This window comes from Xiphophorus hellerii, chromosome 1 (assembly GCF_003331165.1).
Source record: "Xiphophorus hellerii strain 12219 chromosome 1, Xiphophorus_hellerii-4.1, whole genome shotgun sequence".
NCBI lineage: Eukaryota > Metazoa > Chordata > Actinopteri > Cyprinodontiformes > Poeciliidae > Xiphophorus > Xiphophorus hellerii.
Window position 1 is genome coordinate 25,084,754 of NC_045672.1, and position 23,787 is coordinate 25,108,540.

General features: G+C 38.0%; 1 protein-coding gene across 1 annotated transcript; it reads right to left on the bottom strand.

The window, feature by feature from the left end:
* Positions 1-920: 920 nt before the first annotated feature.
* nt5dc2 (5'-nucleotidase domain containing 2) lies at positions 921-15,944 on the bottom strand. Its single transcript, XM_032588915.1, has 14 exons — positions 15,476-15,944; positions 12,570-12,754; positions 12,394-12,468; positions 10,909-10,964; positions 10,683-10,776; positions 8,801-8,929; positions 7,495-7,555; positions 7,299-7,401; positions 7,072-7,173; positions 6,007-6,088; positions 5,820-5,906; positions 4,674-4,814; positions 2,912-2,976; positions 921-2,007 (listed from the first exon to the last, which is right to left on the bottom strand). Exons 1-14 carry the CDS (start codon positions 15,852-15,854, stop codon positions 1,746-1,748), a joined length of 1,821 nt encoding a protein of 606 aa, XP_032444806.1. The 5' UTR covers positions 15,855-15,944; the 3' UTR covers positions 921-1,745.
* Between the last annotated feature and the right edge of the window lie 7,843 nt (positions 15,945-23,787).

The following is a 23,787-nucleotide window of genomic DNA, read 5'->3' on the forward strand; positions in this document are numbered from 1 at the left end:
GTTGGTCAAGTATGATAGGTAGATAAGATTAAAAACCGTCCACCCTAAGTATATTAATGCATTTAGTTATGCATTTGAACTATTTAACAGTTTTAAATGTTCAGATGATACATGAACATGCAGGTGCATCAATAGGAATATTATTTCAAAGGTTCCTTAATTTCATTAACATAAATACTTGGTGAAATACATTTTACACTTTAATTACAGACAGGTTGATATTTCAAGCCTTTATTTCTGTTCATTATGATGATTTTCCACTTATAATGAAAACTAAACATTTAATATCCTAGAAATTTGAAATATTGCAGAAGTACAATAAAAATAGGCTAAATGAAAAGTAAGCTTAGTGGCAGCTTGAAGGAAAAAGTTACTTTTTAAAAACATGTTTGTGAATAAAATGACTTAAAGTTTCTGCTGCCACCGTGGATCAGGAAAATGATTGTCAAAAGGGACATGGAAATATATTTTATTATTAATTATTTGAAAAATGTTTGGTAGTACTTTGCCTTTTAAACCAAAGAACACCAGTGAAATTCTGCAGCTTTAAGTATCAAGAGCTATATTAATTACACAGAGAGCCTGAACGGACTGTACTTATTAGTTGATTTATTGCAATAACGATACATTTGCGATATATGGTGCAGACCTAATTTATCGGCAGGTTTGTAGATGTTCTATATTTTGAAATAGTAATAGTAGTTTGTGAAATATTGTTTTCAAGGCAGTTTGACTACCAGGTTGCTAACTAGTCTCAAAAGTATACACAATGACTGAAAATATCTATAAATATTCAAAAAAAATAATTAATGTGAAACATCTTGACATGCTTTTGCATCCAAGCCAGCATCCGGAACCTTTCGTGGTCGGTATAAAAATAACTACGATAAAATGCGGATAAAAGTAAACATGAACCACTCTGTTAGCTGTATGCATTTATTGATAACTCCCATCACAACAAATCTCACGCTGCATCAAAACAAAAAGAGCAACAGGAAGTACACAGTTGGTTCCAGAAAGGCGGGACAGCGCGAAAAAACAAAACAAAAACAAAAACAAAAAAAAAAACACAGTTGGACCCAGACTTGTGTCGCTGTTTTGGTTAAATTAGCAGCAGCAGCTCCTGTAGGTTAATAACAGCCACAGCCTTCGCTCCGAAACATTTCACTCACCAGCGCTAAAGTGTGACTTAGCAGCTGTACTCGGCCTCTGCCGTCGTCTTCAGGCGAGCAACGGACGGACGCTGTGCTGCCTAGCAACCAACCGACCAATCAGATTGAAGAAGTCACAATCCATATGCAAATCACTAAACGGTTAGTTTCCACTCCATGCGCCACTGATTATGTTCAACATAGTGAGGTATTTTGTTCATTGCTGCACCTGTAATTACACGAAGAGTACAGCACGTTGGGGTTAATAAGGTAAACACAGAATTATAAAAGATTTTAGTTCTTTATTTGTGCGATGCAGCTTAGTATTAAACAGCTTCCCCATTCTCACCAATCCTCTGTCAATCTTGTACCACATTTCATTGACACGTCAACTGTAGCTCTACAGCGCCCTCCAGTGGACCCAGTGAGGAGGTTTCCTCTACGAGTGAGCAGTGTCCAGTGGAAGGAATTGTGCAGCACCTTCTTGGATAAAAACAGACCCTGTTAAAAGGAACTAAATGCTCCGGCTACCTCAAGTGTTTGCCACTTTTGACCTAAAATGTGTCCAAAGAGCCAGTGGGGAGAGCACAGCTCTCATCGAATGCTGGCCATGTCATCGATGTGGGGCGTCTTCATGCAGCCGGTGCACAGCTGATCCATCCACAGGGGGGCTTCGTGCTGGAGGGGCGTGCGGCGGGGGTAGAAGGTGTACGAGGGGTCGTAGTTCAGCAGGCAGCTGAGAGAAGCCATGTAGATGTCTGAGAATCGGCTGAGGCGTCTGGAGAAGTAGGTGGGGTTGTGGCATGTTCTGAAGATGCTGCCAAACTGAGGGTTGAACAGGTTCTTCGTCATCACCCTGAGGGATACAAATTAGTAAGAGAAGTTAATACAAATACATGCTTATACTCGCCTTTAAAGACATTTCCTACTTGTTTATCTTTTTAATAGGGCGTGTGATTAATCTGAAAAGTTTAAACGTTAATGTTGTATAAGGCAGATTAAATCCGTTACCTATTTTGACCTAAAAGCCTCTCTCCTACATAGGGTTAGCTAGTCCACAGCGCAAATTTCGCTTTAAAAAAACCCCCGCATGTTTAGATAAAACCAAGCTAGTATGTAGCCTACTTTTTGCAATGATGTATAATAATATATTTAATATCTGGAACAAAATCACTACTTTTAAATCTTCTTGAATATGAAAACTTGGAAAATTGAGGTTCTTCAGACATAGTTTGAAACATTTTCTGAAACACTTTTTTTTAAAACTTCCATATTTATAGACTTGAAGTCAAGAAAAACATTCAAAAAACATGATCATGCACAATAATCACATGCTATTTTAATAGGAAAAGTGTAGTTGGGTCCCTTTTTATTATGCAGTCACTAAATTCAGAAGTTACTCAATTAGGCTAATAAAGTCTGAGTGTTTTATTCAAGAACATTAATGAACAAGCTGCAAGGGAAAGTGGAAACCTATAAAGAAATGACTGGCCACATAAACGAACAACTCCTGAAAGCTAAGCAGTAATCAGAATGGAGTAAAGAGGCCAAAAACTTTCAGTTTATGCTTGTAGCACGACATTACTTTGCATGCAGACGTCACAGAGCAGACTAGATGTATAGGGTGACACAAAAGGCTATAGAAAGGATTGTTTTGTATAGGGGCTGCACTTGGCAACAGGAAGCACTGTGTAGACTGTCAGAGGTCAGTGGGTTTACTGGGTGGAGCTTTGGACTAAAAGGCAAGTTTAGAGACTCACCGCAGTTCTTCTCTTTCTTTCTGCCATTCCAGAAAAACCTTTTTGGAGGCTGGGTCACGGTGTGTCTGAAATATTACAGATGCATTCAAACATCAGACTGAGGCAGTTCGGCAATGATTATTTCTGTCATGAGAAAAGTGTTATCTCATCTTTAGTTAAAGATAAAAAATGCAAACAGTTGCTGAATGTGGAGCTCAAAAGGTTCCACATGATCCTGCAGAGGCATGTAAACTGAAGTTTTGTCTCTGAAGGCATTTCCTCCATAAGGAAAGGTGACAGAGGTCACTTGTGTGTGGCGGCTTCCTAATAAGTACTTCATGACTCTGTGTCTGTCTAATTTTACTCGGCATTGCTTCTTCTCCTTTACTGCTGCCACATGCGTTAGGTCTTCACTTCAGAGAGAAATCGGTGCACAGCTTTGGTTATGAAAAGCTCAAAAAGTCCGTTTTTGTGAAAATTTGCAACTTTTGCTATAAAACCGGATCTGATGGAAAGGTTGGATGTGTCAGACTCATTTTTATTTGGGCCATATTACAAACAGTAATCTTCTTAAAGGGCCGGTTGTGCCAGAATGTATAAATAAAACCCATTAAATGTTAAATATCAATAAACATCTGTTTATTTCTGCATTCAATAAGTTTTTCTTAAAATGAAATAATGTTAAACATCTTTTCACACTGATCAGTCCATTCAGGACTATTTTGTGGTGTTAATTTAGAAATATTTGTAAGAATGTTTTACACTATTTGTGCCAATATATAATGTTAAATGTGAATTTTTTTTATAGAAGTACTTGACATTAAGTAAGGCTGAGCCAGCAGTCTATTAAATCTAATATTTTTGGCCAATTTTGAGAAAATTTTGCAGTAAAATCAGAAAAATGTGGGTCATCTGTTGATTTTGCAGATTTGTGAAAAACTGGAAGGACTTATTGATGTAACTTGGGAGTCAAGAGGGCCACATAAAAAGCCACGGCGGGCCAGATTTGGCCCACGGACCTTGAGTTTAACACACATATTTCAGAGAGTGCAAATTTAAATAAATGCTTTAAAAAAATCAACATACAAAGGTTGTGTTATTTTATGGAAGAAAATAACACCCATAAATCAAAGATCCTAAAAAAAAAAATACGTGATTATTGTTATTTTGTCCAATTCTTCTTGCTGTAAATGCAGACTAGTGATGAGCCCTTTGCTGCCATCAAGGTCTCCTGCAGTCCTAAAACATTACTAATACTGGCAGGTGTCTACATATAAACTACTTCAATACATAAAGAACAGTAAGTCAAATTGAGTGACGAAGCGTTTGAGGTTATTTCGTTTAACAATGCTCAGCACGTTCCTTGTTGTGGACAAGTTTAGACAGCAGACAGACCTGTTCAGAAGCCAAGCCCTACTAGGGTGCAGATTATAGCTTTGTTATAGTTGCTGAGAGCAGTTTGGCTTCCTGTTAGTTGAGAGAAAAAAAGAATGTCTCATTCTGGAAAAAAGGTGCTTTTTTTTGCCTTTTAAAAGAGGAAAGCTTTTGTATTCAGATTTAAATGCTAGAACTTCCTGGCTCGTTATTTCGTAAAGATTCAAAGCAAATACCGCTTATTTGATTAAGAAGATTTTACTGTAAAAAAATCTTTGGCCTCGCTGTCTGGAAATGTCTGCGCGGGTTCAAAAGCGGCTCAACAGGTGATGGAGATTTGTGTTTAGTCAACTGAATCGTGCTTGTAAAAACATTACAAATCTGAGCGAACTGGGTGTTGACTGCTCACCTGAAGCCGCTCCATCAGGCCGGTCAGGGCCTGCAGCCAGGTGAGGGTCACAGCGTAGCGCTGCGCGCTCACTATTTTGGTTTCGTGCTCCAGTTCTGGGACGATGGCTGCGGTGCGCCAGCCGTGTCGCAACATCAGATCCTGCAACAAAAAAAAAAGACAGAAAGGTTGGATGAACTTTCAGTTTTCTTATCTGGCTGTGAGCAGAGGTACTTTAAAATGTTTGTTTTTCATTGGGGAGAAGCAACAGTGCAGAGAAGTTTTATCCACAATAAATAATTAACTCTGAATAATAAAGAAAAGCAACAAAGGCGGAGAGATAACTAAAGACATATAGAGCATAAAATTGATTTCTTTATTTTATCAGCCCTGCTGCTTCAGGTTTAAAGATTTAAGTGGCATTAAAAACCAAAATGATGTTGATCGATGTCTTTATCTGTTTCATCAAATGCACAGCATCTGACCATGAAACATCTACAGTCGCATGCTTGTACTTCTGGTTTGTTGAATCTAAGATGTCAAGCTCTAGATTTGCCACAGTAGATAATGAAACAACTGATATAATGCTGATCCTGTCCAAGGTGCAGGTCTGAGGTTTGATCTGTTCATATCCACTCATTTTAAACATTTTAATAAGAAATTAAAACCTGGACATACAAATAATGTTCCATTCTCTTATTTCTTCTCATTATGCAGACTTAAAATGAGACTGAAACCTTGTAATACTTCATTAACATTGCAAGAACTCTAAAGGTGCAGATAAAAATAAACAATCTGAATATTTTAATTTCTCATTTAGTCAAAGAATAAAAACATAATTGTCCAGAGATACAGTTTAATGCTTAAATTGCTAGTAAAATCTGTAAAAAAAAAAAATTTAAAAACTGCACAAAACTAACCAAAATGTACAAAAATCTTCTTCAGAGCAACGTTAAATAAAAAAAAGTTCTTTATTTTCTCCAGGTCACGTCGTCAAGACTCATCAGCAAATGTTCCAATGAAATTTCCAACTTTGCTTTAATCACACGCTGACGCCACCGGATAAATTGAACAGAGGAACTGAGTCATGTTTCCCCTAATGCTTAGTCATAATGTAAACTTTTACTGAGGGGAAAAAAAAAAAAATCAACAAGCTTCCATACTCACAGCCAAGTCGCTATAAAGATGATCTCCAAAGTAAAGAACCTTTGATCCTCGCCATCCGGTCAGTCTGAGGAAGTCAAACAAGTTACCCTGAAAAACAAAACACAACAAGTTCACTTACAGACATGCAGCTGCAGCATCTTGTAACACACCCAGAGTGAAAAACCGCACACAGACACGTATTACTAACCTGTTTATAGATCTGCCCTTTGTCCAAACGGTTGATCTTTTCCCACCGCAGGTCTCCGTTATTATCCAAGCGCCTGAAAGGTCTGAAACAAAAACATGTTGCTGAGATCATATTCTGAAACTAAACGCCGAGCAGCAGAAAACAGATTTGAGTGTTTTGCATGTTCTCTTTCAGTTTTGTGGATTTAATGCTCGTTTGTTTAGGTTCTATAAACGTTAATACATTACATTATATTTTTCTTTACAAAAACTTACACAAGTATGGAAAAGAAAGAGATCAAATTTTTTTTTTTGTTTGCATTGTTATCAGCTAGCTTCCATCCTTCTATATCAGTAATAAAAAAGTTATAAATACACAGAATGTGTTGGAAAACGGTGAATGATATTTGTCAGGCTGAAGTGAACAATGACGAAAGTTGGGGAAAAAAATTATGATTTTCTTGGCGATTGAAAAACAAACACAAGACCAGGTTTATTTATTAATTTTAGAGTTTTCTTTCTTTCTTTCCTTTTACCAGCAGCTGTCTATTAAACTTATGCGAGTCGCTTTACCAAAAAATTGATCCGAAGCGCCATGAAAATGGTCGGATCCGATGTGAGTCCCGTTACATCGGAGAAGAATTTCTTAGGAAACTTCTTATAAAACCGGCTCTTTTTGAAACCAAGCCTCTTAATGAAACTTTTCTGTAGTAATTTCTGATAAGGAATATATATGTTCTATCATTCATGGGAGAGGGAGACGCGTTATTGTTTTCAATGAGGCGTAAGCTAATGAGGTGTAAGCTAAGAAGCTAAGGGTCAAAAGCAAAGCGCATGCGCGATTGGTGATATTTTTAGATGACGGCGCCATCTCGTGGCCAGCATAACAACTACAGCTGACGCAAGATGGCGCCGTTTAAACGTGGAAGCTTTTCCGAATTAAAAACATCCGAAAATACCAGGAGTTTCCTGGCAGCGGTTTCGTATAAATGTAGCCGGTTCGAGGCCACAATGTGGCAAAATATGAAAAAAGTTTACTTTTAATCACTACTTTCCCAATAAACATTAAAAAATAGCAGTTACTTACTTGATACAGTCGGTGAAGAAGTGAGGTTTATCTGCCTGCACGATAACAACATCAAAGAAGTCTCTCCAGTTTTTCCCCACCATGTGCGTCATTCCTTTATCCCTACACAGAGAGGAAAAATACAGCATAACAACTTGCAATATGGCTTTTCTTTTTTTTTAGCATTTCCTTTCCTGTGAGTCAGATTGAACTGCAGCAGACGGAGACCTCCCAGGGCTCAGACTTACACAAAGCTGAAGGGACTGTTGGTGATGAGGAACAGCTTCTTCCCCTGACTGACCAACCGATGAAGGACAGCGTCCGTCTCTTCCTTTCTCAGAATAAACTTGTCTGTGAGAGAAAACGATGCAAAGTGTGGCTGAGTTTGTGCAGCAACATGCAGGTTAAGAACTAAAGCAGAAAAGAGAGGAAGTTGCTTCTTACCAAGGTCTTGCATGATCCACTTGTACATGTAACCTTTGAGATGAACCATGCCAATTGCTTCCTACAGTGTAAAAACAAATTTGTTTATATTCTTTGCATATTCACCTTGCAAAAGTATTTACACCTTTAAGTTTTTTGCATTAAAAATACAAATCTGAGTACAATTTGTTTGGATTTTATCTCAGATTACAAAAGGATATTAAGAGCAATACAGAATCAACAATTGAAACTTTACATTTACTTTATTCTTTTTCGACTTTATTGTCGTTGTATTATAATTTTATTTAATCTTTTTTTAGTACGGCATGACTGTGTTTTTGTGCTTTTATGATGTAAAGCACTGAAATAAATTTTGATTTGAAGTCATGAAATTATAAGAACAAAGTCATATTTTGAGAATAAAAATGTACAAGAATAAAGTCATAAAATTAAGAGAATAGAGATATTACGTGAATAAAGTTATAACAATATGAGAATAAAGTCATAAAATTACAAAATAGTCATAATACAAAAAAAATAAAGTCATAATAGTTTGAGAATAGAGTCGTACAAAAATAAAGCCTTAAATTTAAGAGGATAAAGTCACAATATTACACGAATAAAGTCATAACAACATGAGAATATAGTCATAAAATTACAAAAAAGTCAAAGAGAATAAAGAAAATAATTCGAAGAACAAAGTCATACAAGAATAAAGTCATATTATTTTGAAAATAAAGTCTTAATATTACGAGAATAAAGTTGTAATATTCTGGATATTCTCGTAATGTTTCACTGTTGTGTTCAAGGTGACGTTTAGTTTTTGACCTCAAAGTGTAAAAAGGCTCCATTTTGGAAGGAGACCATCTTCTACATGCTTCCTGTGTCTCCTGTATGTCTTATGGCAAACTTCAAACATGACCTTTGACCTTCCTTTCAACATTGGTGTGTGGTTGTAACGAGACGAAATGTGAAAAAGGTCCAACGGATATTATTACTTAATGTAAGAACTATATTAAACTTTAAAACAAGCTGATTTTGGGATTCAGAGCGTTACATTTAGGAATCCTTCAGTGAGCTTTTTTTTTATAGATTTTCCCCGGGTGTTCCCGGAAAATGACACGTTTGTAGCTAAAGAGGAAAAGCACTGATTGTTCTTGGCTTTGCTCGTGAATGTTGCCACAGCTCAGCAGATTCCTGAGCCTCCAGCTGAAGGTTTACGGGACTGGATGTGAAAACAGTCACATACACACTCTGCCCTGCGCTGCGCTGCGCTCGCTGCCAGCACTGAATGAACTACATGCTGAGGAAACGCAGAGGAACTCACAGAAACATCTTTGAAGAGGTGAACCGGGTCGTACTCGATGTCGTTGGTAATGAAGAAGTCGTTGGCGACGGCCAGGAGGGTCATCTCTGGGATGGAGAAGATGTCCATGAACTGCTTCACCTTCGGTCCCTGCGAACAGGAAGAAGTTATTATTTATTTTAGGGACGCACGATATTATCGGCCGATGTTAGCTGTAAAATTTTACATCGGATATTCTGTCAAAATAGAATAGAAGAATATACGCTGGGTTTTTTTATATGACAAACCAGTGACAATGATGCCTGCAGCAGTGTTGTCATTGTCTTAGAGAGCAAATGTCATGAATAAATTTGAAATTAAAGTGCAAGTTGAAAGTGTTGCATCATTTCCAGCGTCCTTTTTAGCATTTGCATTAGGCAGCAGGCTAAACTGACAAAGAGAATGCAGAATTTTAATTCCACAGTAAAGACAGACATGTAGTTTTGGTAAGTAGATATAGGAAAAAATATTAATATTGATATCGGTTATTGGCCAAATGAGTTTTAGTATGTCGGCATATCGGATATCGACCAAAAATCCAATATTGTGCATCCATAATCCTTTTTTTTTTTTTTTTTATCAATTTAGGGTTCCAGCTAGCAACTATTTTAATAGTCAAATATTATGGCGATTAATCAAATAAATAAAATTGGCACATTCAGCAGATATTTCATTTAACCATGTCAACCTTTTTATGCAATATTAGAAGTACTTTAAAAGATTCAAATAAAACATATGAATCCTTTTTTTAAATAAAAAACTAAACATTTAATTGCTTAAAATGCAACAATGTAGCATTCTTTTAGCATACGCTTAATAATTTCTAGCAAAGGATGAATCTGTAGCTAAAAAAATAAGCACTTTCTGCTTGAATCAGTACACCGTAGGTCTGATTTGTTGATTCATTGGATTAATTGATTAATAACTGGATACCACAGGTGATATGTCACCTGGTGAAGCTAAAATTGTTACTTCATGAGTTCTAGGTAGAAAATATTTACAGACAATTTTGTTTTTTCCATTTTAAATGCAAAATGTTTTTATTTTTTGTACAGTTTTGGCTTAATCAAGTTGTTCTTTCATCAACTGTCCTTTTGCTATGTGTTAACTATATAGTCCAGTTAACGTTTAATTGATTACTAAATTAGTTGACAATTATTTGAATAATCAACTCATTACGATTGATCTGATTACTCGATTCAGCCCAAAATGGATTAACATAACAGTATTAGCCACTATTAGGCCTCGTTGTAAACAAAGGCAATGAGATTACAGCCGCACAAAAACTTTTCTGCTTAGGTTTATTTAGGAAAAAGTTGGATTTAAAATGTCTGCCCAAAGAAATAATGCCAACCTAACCCAACATTTCACACATAATTGGACTCATGTTGGCTCAACTTCCACGTCCAGTAAAGATTTCTGCCTTTCCTGACTGCGTGCAAGTCGGAGGAAATCAAGAACACAGGAAATCTTTCCAGGGAGTGCTTCAGAGACGGGAACGCTGCTTTCCAGCTGATTCATCACGCCAATGGGATAAACAAGATCCCCAAAGTTAGGATTTGGTCTTATGCAATGCTCCAGGCTGTCCAATATCTGAGAACACCGCCAGATTGCATCCTCTGCTTGTTTAGCCGTGGCCAGATGAGATTATTATCGTTATTTTCCTGCAGAATCTGCACCATGGTGAGCCCAGTGCCACACTAAACCGATTACACTTGAAAGAAGCGGCGAGAAAATCCAAAAACAAAGTGAAGTAACTGGAACACATGCCAGCTATTGCTCAAAAGTTGTTTCACAACTAAAATAATGTGGCTGAGGAAAACAAACATGATTCTTTAAATTAAAAAAAAAACCTCCGTCTAACCTTTCCGTAGAATCCACTGTCCTGCGACAGCGGGACGTGGAAAGTCCCCCCGTAGAGATAAAGGACCTCATCGTCCGACACTGGACTCAGACCCCTGAGGGCAGCAACATTTTTGTTTAGAGGATAATATTATCTGACAAAACAAACAATGTTTTGCCTTGAGCAGCAGGGAAGCAGAAATAAATCAATGTGTTTTATTTAGATAGAAAAGATCGGCAGCTCCTACCGGTACACTGTTCCTGGCTCAATGTAATGGAAGGCATCGATTTTCATCAGGAGTCCCTACAGAGGAGCGAAAAAGGGTTTTATTTGAACAAACAGAGAATTTAAAAAAAAGTTATCTATTGCGTGGATTAAACAGGGTGGTGATAATTATGACTTACAGCTTATAATAACCCAAAACTCAGCCTGAGCATGCACTGCAAAACCACAAAATCTCACCAAATACTTTTGTCTCGTTTCTAGTGCAAATATCGAAGACAAAACTAACTCAAGAGGAACTTTTCAGCAAGATATAAGAGCTTGTTTAAAGTAAATTATTTCTTAATATTAAAATTTACTAGTTCCATTCACTTGTAACAAGATGTAAGTTAATTTATCTGCCAAGAGAAGTTGTACTTTTTCATTAATATATCTTACTGAAAAGTTACTTTTGAGTTAATTTATCTTATTTCAAGAGTAATAAGATATTTGCACTAGAAACTAGAAAATACTGGGCAGGATTTTGTGTTTTTGCAGTGTGGAGTAGAAGTTGGTGATTTGGACTTCAAATTTCATCCCAATATTTTGTGGTAGTATTGTGATAACGATAAAAGTGACAATACGAACTATTTATACATTTTTTAGGTTGCTGTATTGTTGAGTCTGCAGCAATCATAGCTTCACAAACACAAACACTGCTCTTACATTCATATTTGTAATACGTTTCAGTCGCATAAAAAAAGTAACTGTCACTGAACTTAATCATATTTTCATATTAATTTATATTTATTGATATTTTCATTGGAGAAAATAGCAAAACTACCGTAATTATCCCAACAATACAGATGGCTTTGTAGGGGGTTTAAACATTGTTAATTAGAATTTATTGCAACAAAAATAAATCCAAATTTTTATTATAATAAGTCATTTATCATGATAAATGATAAACAATACGATAAATGTCCATCTAGCATGGAGGCATGAAGCTGATCAGCCTGTGTTACTGCTGCTAAGCTAACAGAGTGCAGGTTGGTTTAATAGTAGATTTACGTGGTGTAAAATTACTTTGGACTTGATGAGGGTACTGAGAAACGATTGTTTGCTGGAGGCATGGACTCTGTTTTAATTGGATTAGATTTTACCCAATCGCTAACGCCGAGTTTCCCCCAGTGCTTTATAACCCTAACCCTTTCGTGTCCTTCCCTTTCTTGTGTATTTTTTTCTGGGGAATTGTTAAATCAGCAGTTTTTCCCCTGACTGTGGAAGCCATGACATGGCAATAATCACTTAGAAAATGTCAGTTTTTATAAGTAATATTGTAAATGTCTGTGAAATCTGGTCTTTCATTGACAAAACATGCTAAATTAACAGAAATAAACAACTGAAATAATGCATAATGAATCTGACCTACATGATAAAAATTAGTGAAATATATTTTTATTATATTCCTATTTAAGAAACACCTGCATACACACAGATTTTTCTGCAATAGTACATTTAAGATATTCACCTTTTGGATGTCATAGTGAAGACCTCGGACAGTAAAGTTGGGAATGTACTCATATTTTGCAATTTCCTCAGGATACTGCAATGCAGAAACACAAAGTGCATGAATTAACTCAACTTTAAAACCTGCGTTATTCATATTTTCCTTCCTCTACAAATCTGCTCGTTTTATTTCAGTACCTTAAAGTGCTCAATCAGGAATCCTTTAGCTGTGTCGTAGATCAGCGCATTGAGCGCGTTGGAGTACTGAGCCAACGTGTAGTCGTAGTCAAAGCCGTAGATGTCCACTTCCTCCAAGCTGACCTCGTTGTTGGCGTAGATCACCGAGGAGTTCAGGCTTTTACACGCACCGGGAGGGATCAGGTCTGAGCAGAGAGAGACAGATGGGAGTTCAAATACTGACACATCACATCAGACGGGACAACAATGACTCGAGTAAAGAGGGAAAGAAAACCCTGTGATTATGTGGGCAAGGCGAGGATTAACAGCGGCTGCTGATTCTGCACTTCTGCAGCGAGCAAAGAAGTTAAACTCTCCTGCTGCTGTTTTCGTTCCAGCCGGGGGCTGGCGAGCTCGGCGGGGATTGCGTAACCTGCCTGCAGTTCTCAGATGTCAACTGACTCTTGACCAAACTAATTCAGCCCAAAAAGAACATTCTGTGCACTGAAATGTGCGGCTGAAAGCCACTCCTGAATGCCTTGTAACGCAGGTTACTTCTGCTTTGTCCGCTTCCTGCCCAGCAAGTTAAGAAGCCGCGACACAATGCGAACAGATTCATCTGTTTGCATTCGGACGGTAATGCCCCCGCTGACACTGTATCAGCGAACACTACATCAGATCTATGTGGGAAAGTGGGTCATGACCTTCCCTCCTGGGACAGTTCAACGAGCGCCGCAGCTGGGCAGCAGGCGTGCATTCAGCAACCCTCTGGCTGGACGCCCTGCAGCTAAAAGCGCCTCTCTTTTCACGCAAAGACATTCATCCACAAGATAAAAATCTGTAAAACTGTAATCATGAAGGGAATGCATGACTGGCTTTCTAGTTGAGAATCTGCAGCAGAAGTCGGCGGCTGAGAAAACTTCTTTTTTTTTTCTTTTTTTTTTGTGCGCGTCAACATTCAGAGAGGCAGCGAACCCAGACAGGAAAAACACAGTGTACCCAGTGGCGTACTGGTACTGTACGTACTTCCACGTTCCACTGTAAACAGTGTTACAGGCACATTAGTTTACGTCAGAGAGAAAATCTAAAATCATACATGTAAAACCGCATTAGCATTTCTGCAATAATGTAATAATGAAACCCTTATAGATGGAATAGCAAATCTAAGAAAAGCCGCCATGCTCCTGTTGAGTTTTACTGTAATTAAGCAGTTTTGTTTACTTTAGAGGGTTGTTGCATTGGACTTCTACTTTGTTTGCAGATCTGCTAACAGTTGCAGCCAAGCCAATGTAAACAACCCTGTAATGCAAATATACAGTGCAAGTTTTAAACTATTTTACCGCTAAGAGGCAAAGTAGCACAACTTTGCGTAACGGAGAACATTAAAAATAATATTTGAGCAACAGAGTTCCTTGCGGCTTTCTATGAGAGAAGATATTGATTAAGGTTAAAGTGTTGTAATCAGATTTAAGTTGACGCCCCAGATATAAGCCTCTAACATCAAATACCAGGGTTTCTCCTAGTGTTTTATAAGCCTGGCGGGCCACCAGGCTTATAAAACAAACCATTGCTTATTTATTTAAATGTTTTTTAAATTGTTAGCGTTTTTTAAGACTTTATAGTTAGTGTTCAGCCATTGATCTTCCCATCTTTTAATAAAACATGATTATCAAATGATATTTTAAAATTTCCTGCCAATTTTTTAACATTTTTTAACTCAAAAACACGACAGGCTTCTGAATGAAGCAGCTAGCCACCGAGCTTGGCAAGTTTTCTGGGGGAAACCTTGTAATACAGTTCAGAATTAAGGACAAAATTAAGTCAAAATCATGAAACATTAATCCAGACATTCCTATTCAAACTCAATATTTTTGTTGCAGGTCTTCCCTTCTTCCATGCATTCAGCTAATCAACAGCTGACCAGTGGCAGGTGGCGCTCCTGTAATTTCAACCTCACAGTTTCTCATGTTTTGTCAGGGAGCAAAATATTTCCAAACAGTCGAAAGTGTCTGACTTGTAAGGAGAAAGTGCACGAGACTTTTATTCATCCAGCTGGCTGGAACTGCTCAGCAACACACAGGGTTACAGCTTGGCCGCAGAAAACCAACTAAATCTCTTGTTGGACAGAACTTCTAATTGCATCAGCTGTGAAGATGTAAGTTTTCTTTCCATAACACCAACCTGATGCCTATATGCTACAGATAACAACGTTTTGGTTAATAAATAAAAGAGACGTAAACTATGAAGTATAGAGGTCACAGAGGTAGAAAATTTAAATCCAACAGAAAATTGAGGGACTACAATATTATCCAAATTCATGCATTAAAGCAAATGCACACAGTAAACAAAGAATTTCATTGTGCAGGGAGGCTACCACACACATAACAATAAATAATTGATCTTAAACGCATAAATCTAATTCATTTTTCATTATTATCCAACTGAACACAGTTGGGATGATGCGCTTGTAGGAATAAAAATTGTTGGGAGTTTCCAGAAATGAATCCAAAAGGAATGGAGTCCTGCAGAGTGCCAGTGGTTTAAAACACAGATTCTGCAGGCAGAAGTCAACCAAGCATTGTTACTAAATAAATACTCAGTAATATTGACTGATGGCTAGTGGTTCAAGTATTGCACAAATGTGGATAAACTACAACACAAAGTGACTGTTTTAGTTGATCTGTGACGGTAGAAAATAAATGCTGACTCGTTGAAAACAACTTCAGCTCAGAAGTGACCAGCTGCACTTATGAACGAGAATAAATCTGCGAAATGAGGACGCAATAGGGGAATCCTCAAACGTACAAAATGTCCTCGCTGGCTACAGATGAACATCTTCATTTGCCTGGTGACGTGGAAAAGGGGGTGCCTGCTTTCCGTGGGGTGGGGTGGGGGTTACGAGGACAAAGGGGGGATCCTGTGCTTACCGTAAACCAGCCGCTTCAGGTCGTTGTAACGACTCCAGAGGAACGACGTCTGGTCCATGGGCGCCGCGTTGGACGTGAACGAGCGTCTCCTGACGCCGCTGGCGCCCGGGGCGCCCCCGGTCTCCTTCTGCCTCTTCTTCTCCCCGCTGGCGCATTTGTGCGGCGGCTCGCTGGATGACGGCGCGTCTCCGCCGCTCGGCCTGTCCGTGTCCGAGCTGCAACTTTGCCCCTTGTTTTTCCCTATTTGCTTCGAGCCTGCGAGCGCCCTGCACGAGGTGGACAGTCTGTTCACGCGTGGGGATCTGGCGAGTGGAGGGGTCCTGTTGCCCCGGGCCCACAGTGTCCGTGTCAGCACGGTGCCCACAGTCTTAAAAGACATTTTTCTGCACGGGGATATGTAAACACGCCTCGCTCCTGGTGCTGCTGTCTGTGCTACTGCAGGATTCAACTAGCAGCAGCATGAAAACAAACCTCGCTCGGAGAGGCCACGCCCACTCAAAACCCCCACTCGTGCCCCACTGTGGAAGGGAAGGGCCTCTTATCACTGCTCCTATCATAAGCACTGACATCACCGTTTAGCTGCTGTTTACCCCTGTTATCTGAGTTACTGAAACAGCGGTAAACAGTGTTTATAGTTTCTTAATGTGTTCCGGAAATGCCTTTTTAAACGTGGTGGCGCTTTGCTTTCAATTCCTTTCAGTTCATTGGGGCCTGCCATGCAAAGCAATGGCAGGAACCTATTGCTATTGTCGGAGAAAGTGTTTCTTTATTCTTTATTTTTCTTCCGTAACCGTTAATGCGGCTCATACCGCTGGGTGCACACCTACAAATGAGGTATCAAAACGTGCAGAAAATTCACGCCATTCCAGCTATTACTTCTGGTGGGATTTGGGCTTAACGTGGCGACATAATTCGCAAAAAACTACGAAAAAAACCCCATTATAAGTCAATGGGAAAAATCCTAGAAATACCCTATTTTTGAGGATTTTCTGTGTCGTCACAAATTCACCTAGAAATGCCATTCAAATTTCATTTTGTAGATACGTCTGTGATCTCTTCGAAAGTGAAGACGGCTCGTCGATACCAGTTACGGTTTGTCCACAATTTGCCTCTAAGCGACCCAAAGTTTCTCATTTTTCCTAAAGTTAGAGTGCGTCTCTGGCTGCTTAGAGTGAGAGATGAAGACAACTTTTTCAGCCCAAATCATTTTTGAAATCGCCATCACGCCCACAAATATCGCACGATTAGTATCACAATCGGTCCTGACATTGATACGCCTGTCTGCTCCGGTAAAATGTTTTCGAAATTTATCTAGACCGTACGGTTTTCTGTCACGGTGCTTCAGAGCAAAGTCATGCGACAGGATTTTCTGAGGCTGTCTGAGGCTCTCTCCCATGTATTTGAATAGAATTTCAGATCTGGGCACAACATTTCTTTCTCTCATCACTGTAAATGCTCTGAGTGAGGTACAGATATGAATCTCGGGACTATCGCAGAAGACACATTGCCCTCTCATACGCTCAAAACGCTTTTCGAATATGTATTACGGTTCCCGAACAAGAAGGATTTGTTTCCAATGCTTTTTTTCAGTAAACCGTGTTGGCTCAAACACACAATTGTGTGTTTGAGCATGTATGACTCACAGCTCACACCTGCTGAGACCATTATTTACCATGGCAACGGAACTCAAGAGGCTGTTGGCTGCTGATTTGGACTACAAATACGCATCGCTGTAGTTCTATCTATCCTCAGTTGAAACAGATCAGGACTGAGAACTGGCCTTTAGAACTACCCGCTGCTATGGGCTGTATATAACTGATTTAACTCAGTAACTGTTACACATGGGATTATTTTGGAACTTTAAAATTAAGCATACTGAAAATTTCAAAATAAAAGCCTTGAATATTTTACATGACGTAATTGCTCTTTTTGGCCGTATATGACTTTTTCATCCAAAGCAATGTTACACATGGGATTAGTTCGGAACTTTAAAATGGAGCATAATAATAATTTCAAAATAAAAGCCTTGAATATTTTTACATCAGGTAATTGCTGTTTTTGGCTTTATGTGACTTTTTCATCCAAAGCACTGTTACACATGGGATTAGTTTGGAACTTTAAAATTAAGCATACTGAAAATTTCAAAATAAAAGCCTTGAATATTTTTACATCAGCTACTTGTGTTTTGAGCATTATATAACTATTTTAACCCAAGGACTATTACGCATGGGATTAGTTTGGCCCTTTGAAATGAAGTTTAACAAAACTTCCAAAATAAAAGCCTTGACAACATTTTAAATCGTACTGAATGGTGCACGTCCGCCTCGCTTAACGTTCTTGTGGTTCTCCGCGTGCCACTGATTACGTTGCGGCGTTCTTTAGCGTCGACGCCAATTTGTGGCGTGACGACGCCGGGCCCAAGCCCGACGGGCGCGCCTTGGCAGGCCCCGGCTAAATTTCTTCAGAAATTTTGTTTTTCTAGTTGTGTTTTGTCGCGTTGCTGAAACGTCCTATACAAAAACTGACTGACTTAAAGGCATCACAAAAATGAAGAATAAGAAAAAGAAAATAATATGCATACATTTCATGACAAAATGCATCTATAAGGAAAAGGAAAAACAAAATACTTTTCTTGGCAAAAACGCATATATAAGGAAAAGGGAAAAAATATATTTACATTTCTTGGCGAAAACACATGTATAAGTGTATTACAATCCATTGAGATTGTAAATGGAAATTAACTGAAAAAAGCTAATGCTAAAACTCAAACACTCCCGCAGATGCTCTGCACCCAGTCTCACTGAGGTTGAGCTATTTTGGAAAGAAGAATTGCCAAAAACTTACATTTCTAGAAGTGCAGAGCTCCTTTAGTGATAGTCTTCTGCATCCTGGGTGCACAAATGAGCGTTAACCGCAGATCCTTCCTTCCAGCAGCTGTTAGATTCTTCCTAATATTTTCAAAGCATCTGGGTTTTATCACAGTTTCTTCAAAATTTATCTGACATAAATGGGAATAAATGCTTCATGAAATTGTGAGGTAAATGTAAGAATAGCTCTTAGCAGCAGATTCCAGAGGCTCCAGCAGAACTAGGCACATGCAGGGTCACTGTGCTCCTCTGAGCTGGAGGCTGCAGACAGAACTGAAACACGGTGAGTCAGAAGAGAAACGCACAGACTTAACAAGAGCAAAGGTTCTGTTTCCAGAAACAACCATGCATAAAAAGTCAGTTATTTGGAAATTTTCCAGCTCTACACTGAGTTTAAAACAGTAGGATTTATTATTTTAATGACAGGCAGCTGTTGTCAGCTGCGCTTGTGACCAGTTGAGATAACGGGACGTTTATCTGCGTGTTTCATCACCTCCTCATCTCCAGCTCAGTGAAATCTCAGAGGAACAATAGTCTGGTGAGAACAAATAGTTTTTTCAGTTCCTGTTAAACACATGGATTTCAGCTGTGCAGCTTTCTAATTCTCTCAGTGTTAGTAGGTGAAAGGTCACTGCTGCACGCGGGCCGGTTATAAACATGGACGGTTTTTACTCCTCACTCTGTTTTGTGGAAATATGCAAAATGTTGTTTGGTTTTGTTACACCAAAACCACAAAAACCTCCTACCGAGACAAAGCTATTATCGGGAAAACGTGCCTTTCCAAAATGGAGGCTTGTCACGCAGGATTATTGTGGCCTTTAATGCTGCGTTGCCAGTGGGAGACGCCATGAGCCCATCCCCCCAAAACCAACAGCCTCCATGTTTTCACTTCATAGTTTAACATAAGAACAACTTCTGACTGCATGGAGAGCATCTTAGAACTTCATCTTATTTTTATCTGTGTCTGGGTTTTGACTGGGCCATTCTGTCATTTTTGCTTTGATCTATGTGTCAAACTCGAGGCCTGTGGGCCAAATCTGGCCCGCCGCAGCTTTTTATGTGGCCCTCTAGATTCTAAACTAAACACTAAATGTGCTTAAATATCATGTTATCAATTAAACAATGCAGTTTTTATCTTTTTACTGCCAAATTATAGCAATCAGTCCCTCCATTTTTTGCGAATTATCGTGAAAATCCACATAAAATCAACAAATCCCCACACTTTTTTGCACTAATATGTAATTGGGAGTTAATTGCAGATTTTCCACAAAATTTTTTAAAAACTTTCACACTTGTACTAAACAGCTGCCTCAGCCATAATTGAGATTACAGCCCACGATATTTACAGTGAGTACTAAAAAGTCAAATTTACCATCATAAATAAGTGCAAATATTGCAAATTAGTACCACAAACACTTTGATTTTTATTTTTTTTAAATCACAAAACAATCGTGAAAATATGTTCAATATTATTTAATTTTAAGAATTTGCTGATGTTTTAACAGTTTGTGAACAGGTTTTATCAATACATTCTGGAACAACCGGCCCTTTAAGAGCCTTTATGATCTTGATTCGGCCCAAAACCAAAATGAGTTTAATACCTTTGTTTAGACCATTACATTTATCTCCATCCATCTTCCATCAACTCTAATCGGTTTCCATGAAGGAAAATATCAGCCTGACGCTGCGACATGTTGATCAACACGGCTGTTACCATGGCTTTCTTGGCCTCTTTTCTGATGAACCCTTTCTTTACCTGATTTTCTTCCCTTTCTACCCTTTCTTCCAAATTTTATTGTATTTTTTTGACACTTTTATTTGTTAAAAACAATCCGGGAACTTCTTTATACACCTTATACTTATGAGCTAGTTTGTGTTGTCAATACACATTAGCACAAAGTTTGTGGTTGACTATATGTGACAAAAATAATAAATAATAATAATAATAAAACAGATATAAATATGTTTACAAGGCCTGTACTTATCTGAGGTCCAGTCAAAGAAGGTGGAAAAATGTCAGTAATTTGATTATAATCTCTCCTTTGTTTTTTTGCTGTGTAATTCTGACTATTTACTAATTCAGCAGTAAACTGTAGTAACTGTCTTGAAAATATTTTTTGTAAAAATCACAGCTTCTGCTCTGATTGAACTGTTCATATATAATATACATATAAAATATACAATTCTGGAAAATATTAAGAGACCACTTAAAATGATCCAATTCTGTGGTTTTACTTTTTATAGGTATATGTTTGAGTAAAATGAACATTGTTCTTTTATTCTATGAACTACTGACAACTCTCCAATGTAGTATTTATTTACAGAAAATGAGAAATGGTCAAAATCACAAAAAGATGCAGTGCTTTCAGACCTCACATAATGCAAATAAAACAAGTTTATATTCATTTAGAAACAACAATCCTAATGTTTTAACTCGGGAAGAGTTCAGAAATCAATATTTGGTGGAATAACCAGGAGGTTTTCAGTGGGGTTCAGTGCAGTGGGCTCTTCATTTTTACCAGAGCTATATCCAATGCAATATTAACATTACTTAAAAACCACAATGCAGTTTTTCTTGTATTTTTTTCTCAAAATGATTTAGAAGAAGTCGGCGTTGGCGCTCATCCTGATCATATCAACAGGATTTGGTCACTCTTAACTGTGAGTGCAGATGCTCTAATCTCAAATGTTTACTTCTGTCCAGGACTACGTTTTACCACGAGACAGATTTAAACTGTGACAAGGCTGCGTTCAGAGCTCAGAGCTTCACAACTGGAAGAAATTACAGGTTCAGCACAGCAGCGAAATAAATAATTCCCAGCTTCTGGTTAAGGTCTAAGACACACCACCAGATTAGAAACTTGAAAATCAGCTTGTCGATAACAATTTACCCAGAACAACCAGCAGGAATGGGGTGTGTGAGTAACTAAAGAGTCTTCCTGAGACGTCTGCCTTTCTCTCCTGGGCTCCTGGGCTTCATCGTAACTCACACTGACCGACTTCCTCGCATACTTTTACCACGTTTAAGAGAAACAGACAAATGTCTCTGCCTTCTCCATGAGCGATTCATTAGAGAGACGCCACAAGCAGCAAAAAACTGATTCTTTCATCCCCATTCCCTGTAAAATCACATGACTTAAAATTCTGACCTATTTGACCTCCAACAACAAAGCTAACCCCCGTTTCTTTTTTTTTTTTCCTCTCAAGGACCAACACAAGAATCCAGTTTCATGGACTTTAGCAGTAACTTCAAGACTCTCATCCCCACCCCCACAACCCTCTCCTCCTCTTCTTCTTTTTCCTAAATTTCCCTGCACACAGCAACAGCGTTCAGTCGGTTTGATTGGCTGCAGCCTGACATGGCAACTCGAGTCCCACGCCCACAGGGCTCCAGTCGGGCCAAAACAAAACAGATTTCCTCTGACCACTCCCTGCAGGCACACAAACTTCTTAAAACACTCTGCAGTCCATAAAGACCAGGTGTCGAGCCAGAGAGCTGTAAACAACTTTGGTGGTTTTCTGTTGTTATAAACAGGAGCAACAGATCACTCAGTCTAACCGCAGACTCTGAGCTCAGCACGAGCTCATGCTGGGATTTTTAAGAGCTTTAACTGAACTCTGAAACATGCAATAGAAAAACGCAGCAAAAACACAAGATCTCACCAGGCATTTTTGTCTAGTTTTTAGTGCAGATATCTTAGCACACTGAAATAAAATAAAATTCACTTACAAATAACTTTTCAGCAAGAAATAGGAGCTTGTTTTAAGTCATTAGTGATTAAATAACATAACATTGGTCTGATGAACTAAGGTTAAAAAACAGTTTATATAGAGCTGGAGCTTGTCATGTACTGCAAAAACACAAAAGTATTTTTAGTCTAGTTTTTAGTTCAAATATCGTCGTACATGTGAAATAAAATAAAACTAACTTACAAGTAACTTTTCGGCAGGTAAAAAGAGCTTTTTTTAAGTCAATAATTCCTTAATATTGGTGGAAAAGCTACGTATTCCATTGATATTTCATTTAACTTATAACCAGACATTTTTCCCATGTTATAAGTGAAATAATCTGCTAATGGAATAAGTACTTTTTCACCAATATTGAGTAATTATTGACTTAAATCAAGCACTTTTTATTTGCTGAAAGGTTAATTGTAAGTAGTTCAATCTTATTTCAAGTCTAATATATTTGTGAAAATACTTGGTGAGATTTTGTGTTTTTGCAGTGCATGAGAAGCTCCAGCTCTGTATGAATTGTTGTTTAACCTTGGTTCATAAGACAAAGACCCCAGTATGTTATAGGCAGCAGTCCTGTCACATGTCTCAGGTGACCACAAAGGACATACTGTTGCTCTGATTTGAAAATGTAATCAAGCAGAAGAAAATCAGACATTAAAGGAAATCTTTTACAAATAATATTTATACTTTAGGACCAGAGTTGGGTAGCAGCAAGTTACATTTACCTGAGTAACGTTTTGGAGGGGAAAATTACATTTAGGACAGTTTCTCAAACATTTTTAGCCTATTTAAAACACTCTCGCCCCGTATAAAACCACAATATCTTAATATTTACAACCTGAAATAAAAAAAAAAAAGATCAGCCTCTGAACACTATTGTTGACACGACACTTGTACTCGGGGTATTTTGAGTTATTTACAGATTCTGAAAGTGTGGATTTTAAGCTTTCCAATTATGTCAAACACATGGAAATCGAGTAGCAAAATAGTTATTCTTTGCTACCAAGTGTTGTATGAATGAAAACTAAATTAACTAATTTAATTTAATCATTTTTAATAAAAATAATAATAATAATATATATATATATATATATATATATACATGATACCACATCAACAGTGGTATCATGTGCGAGCAGAGAAACATAAGCAAGCAAAGTCATTAAAAAAAAAAAAAAATTCTCACCGAGACTCGAGTCCTACCGTTAACTGCATAGAGCCGTTCGAAAGAATCGAATCGCTAGTGAACGAACCGTCAACGCTCTCTTGGCTTCCTCTGATTATTCTTGGCGTTGTTTTCGTTCTACCAGTGTCTCCATCTTGTCTTTTGAGTGATCCGATTTTAAGCCATTTATCCATTATTATTTATAAACACGTCCTTTGGTAAGCTAGGTGTAGCGTCGCGCTTTAAGATGACGTCACGGTAAAAACAAAAATAAACGGCTGTTTACATGCAGTTCCTTACGGAACACTAGGGGGCGCCCCCCCGCGGACGAGCAGTTCAAGAAAGACTGTTTTAGGGGAGTCTTCACTTTTTACTTGAGTAATTTTATCATGAAATATCGATACTTTTATTTGAGTAAAATTTGTGGATACTCTAAGCTTATTTTAACCCCAAAAAATCATTCAGTTTTTGTAAAAGTTTCATATTGAAAGAAACTAATTTGGAAAAAATATTACTTTTGCCTGATTTTGTTATTTTTCTAA

Excerpts from the sequence above, each read along its gene's own strand:
- nt5dc2 (XM_032588915.1), bottom strand. The coding sequence starts at position 15,854 with ATGTCTTTTAAGACTGTGGGCACCGTGCTGACACGGACACTGTGGGCC. Across the intron at positions 12,469-12,569 it reads TCCTGATTGAGCACTTTAAG|TATCCTGAGGAAATTGCAAA; the intron begins GTACTGAAATAA and ends TCTGCATTGCAG. Across the intron at positions 2,977-4,673 it reads GCCTGATGGAGCGGCTTCAG|ACACACCGTGACCCAGCCTC; the intron begins GTGAGCAGTCAA and ends GTAATATTTCAG.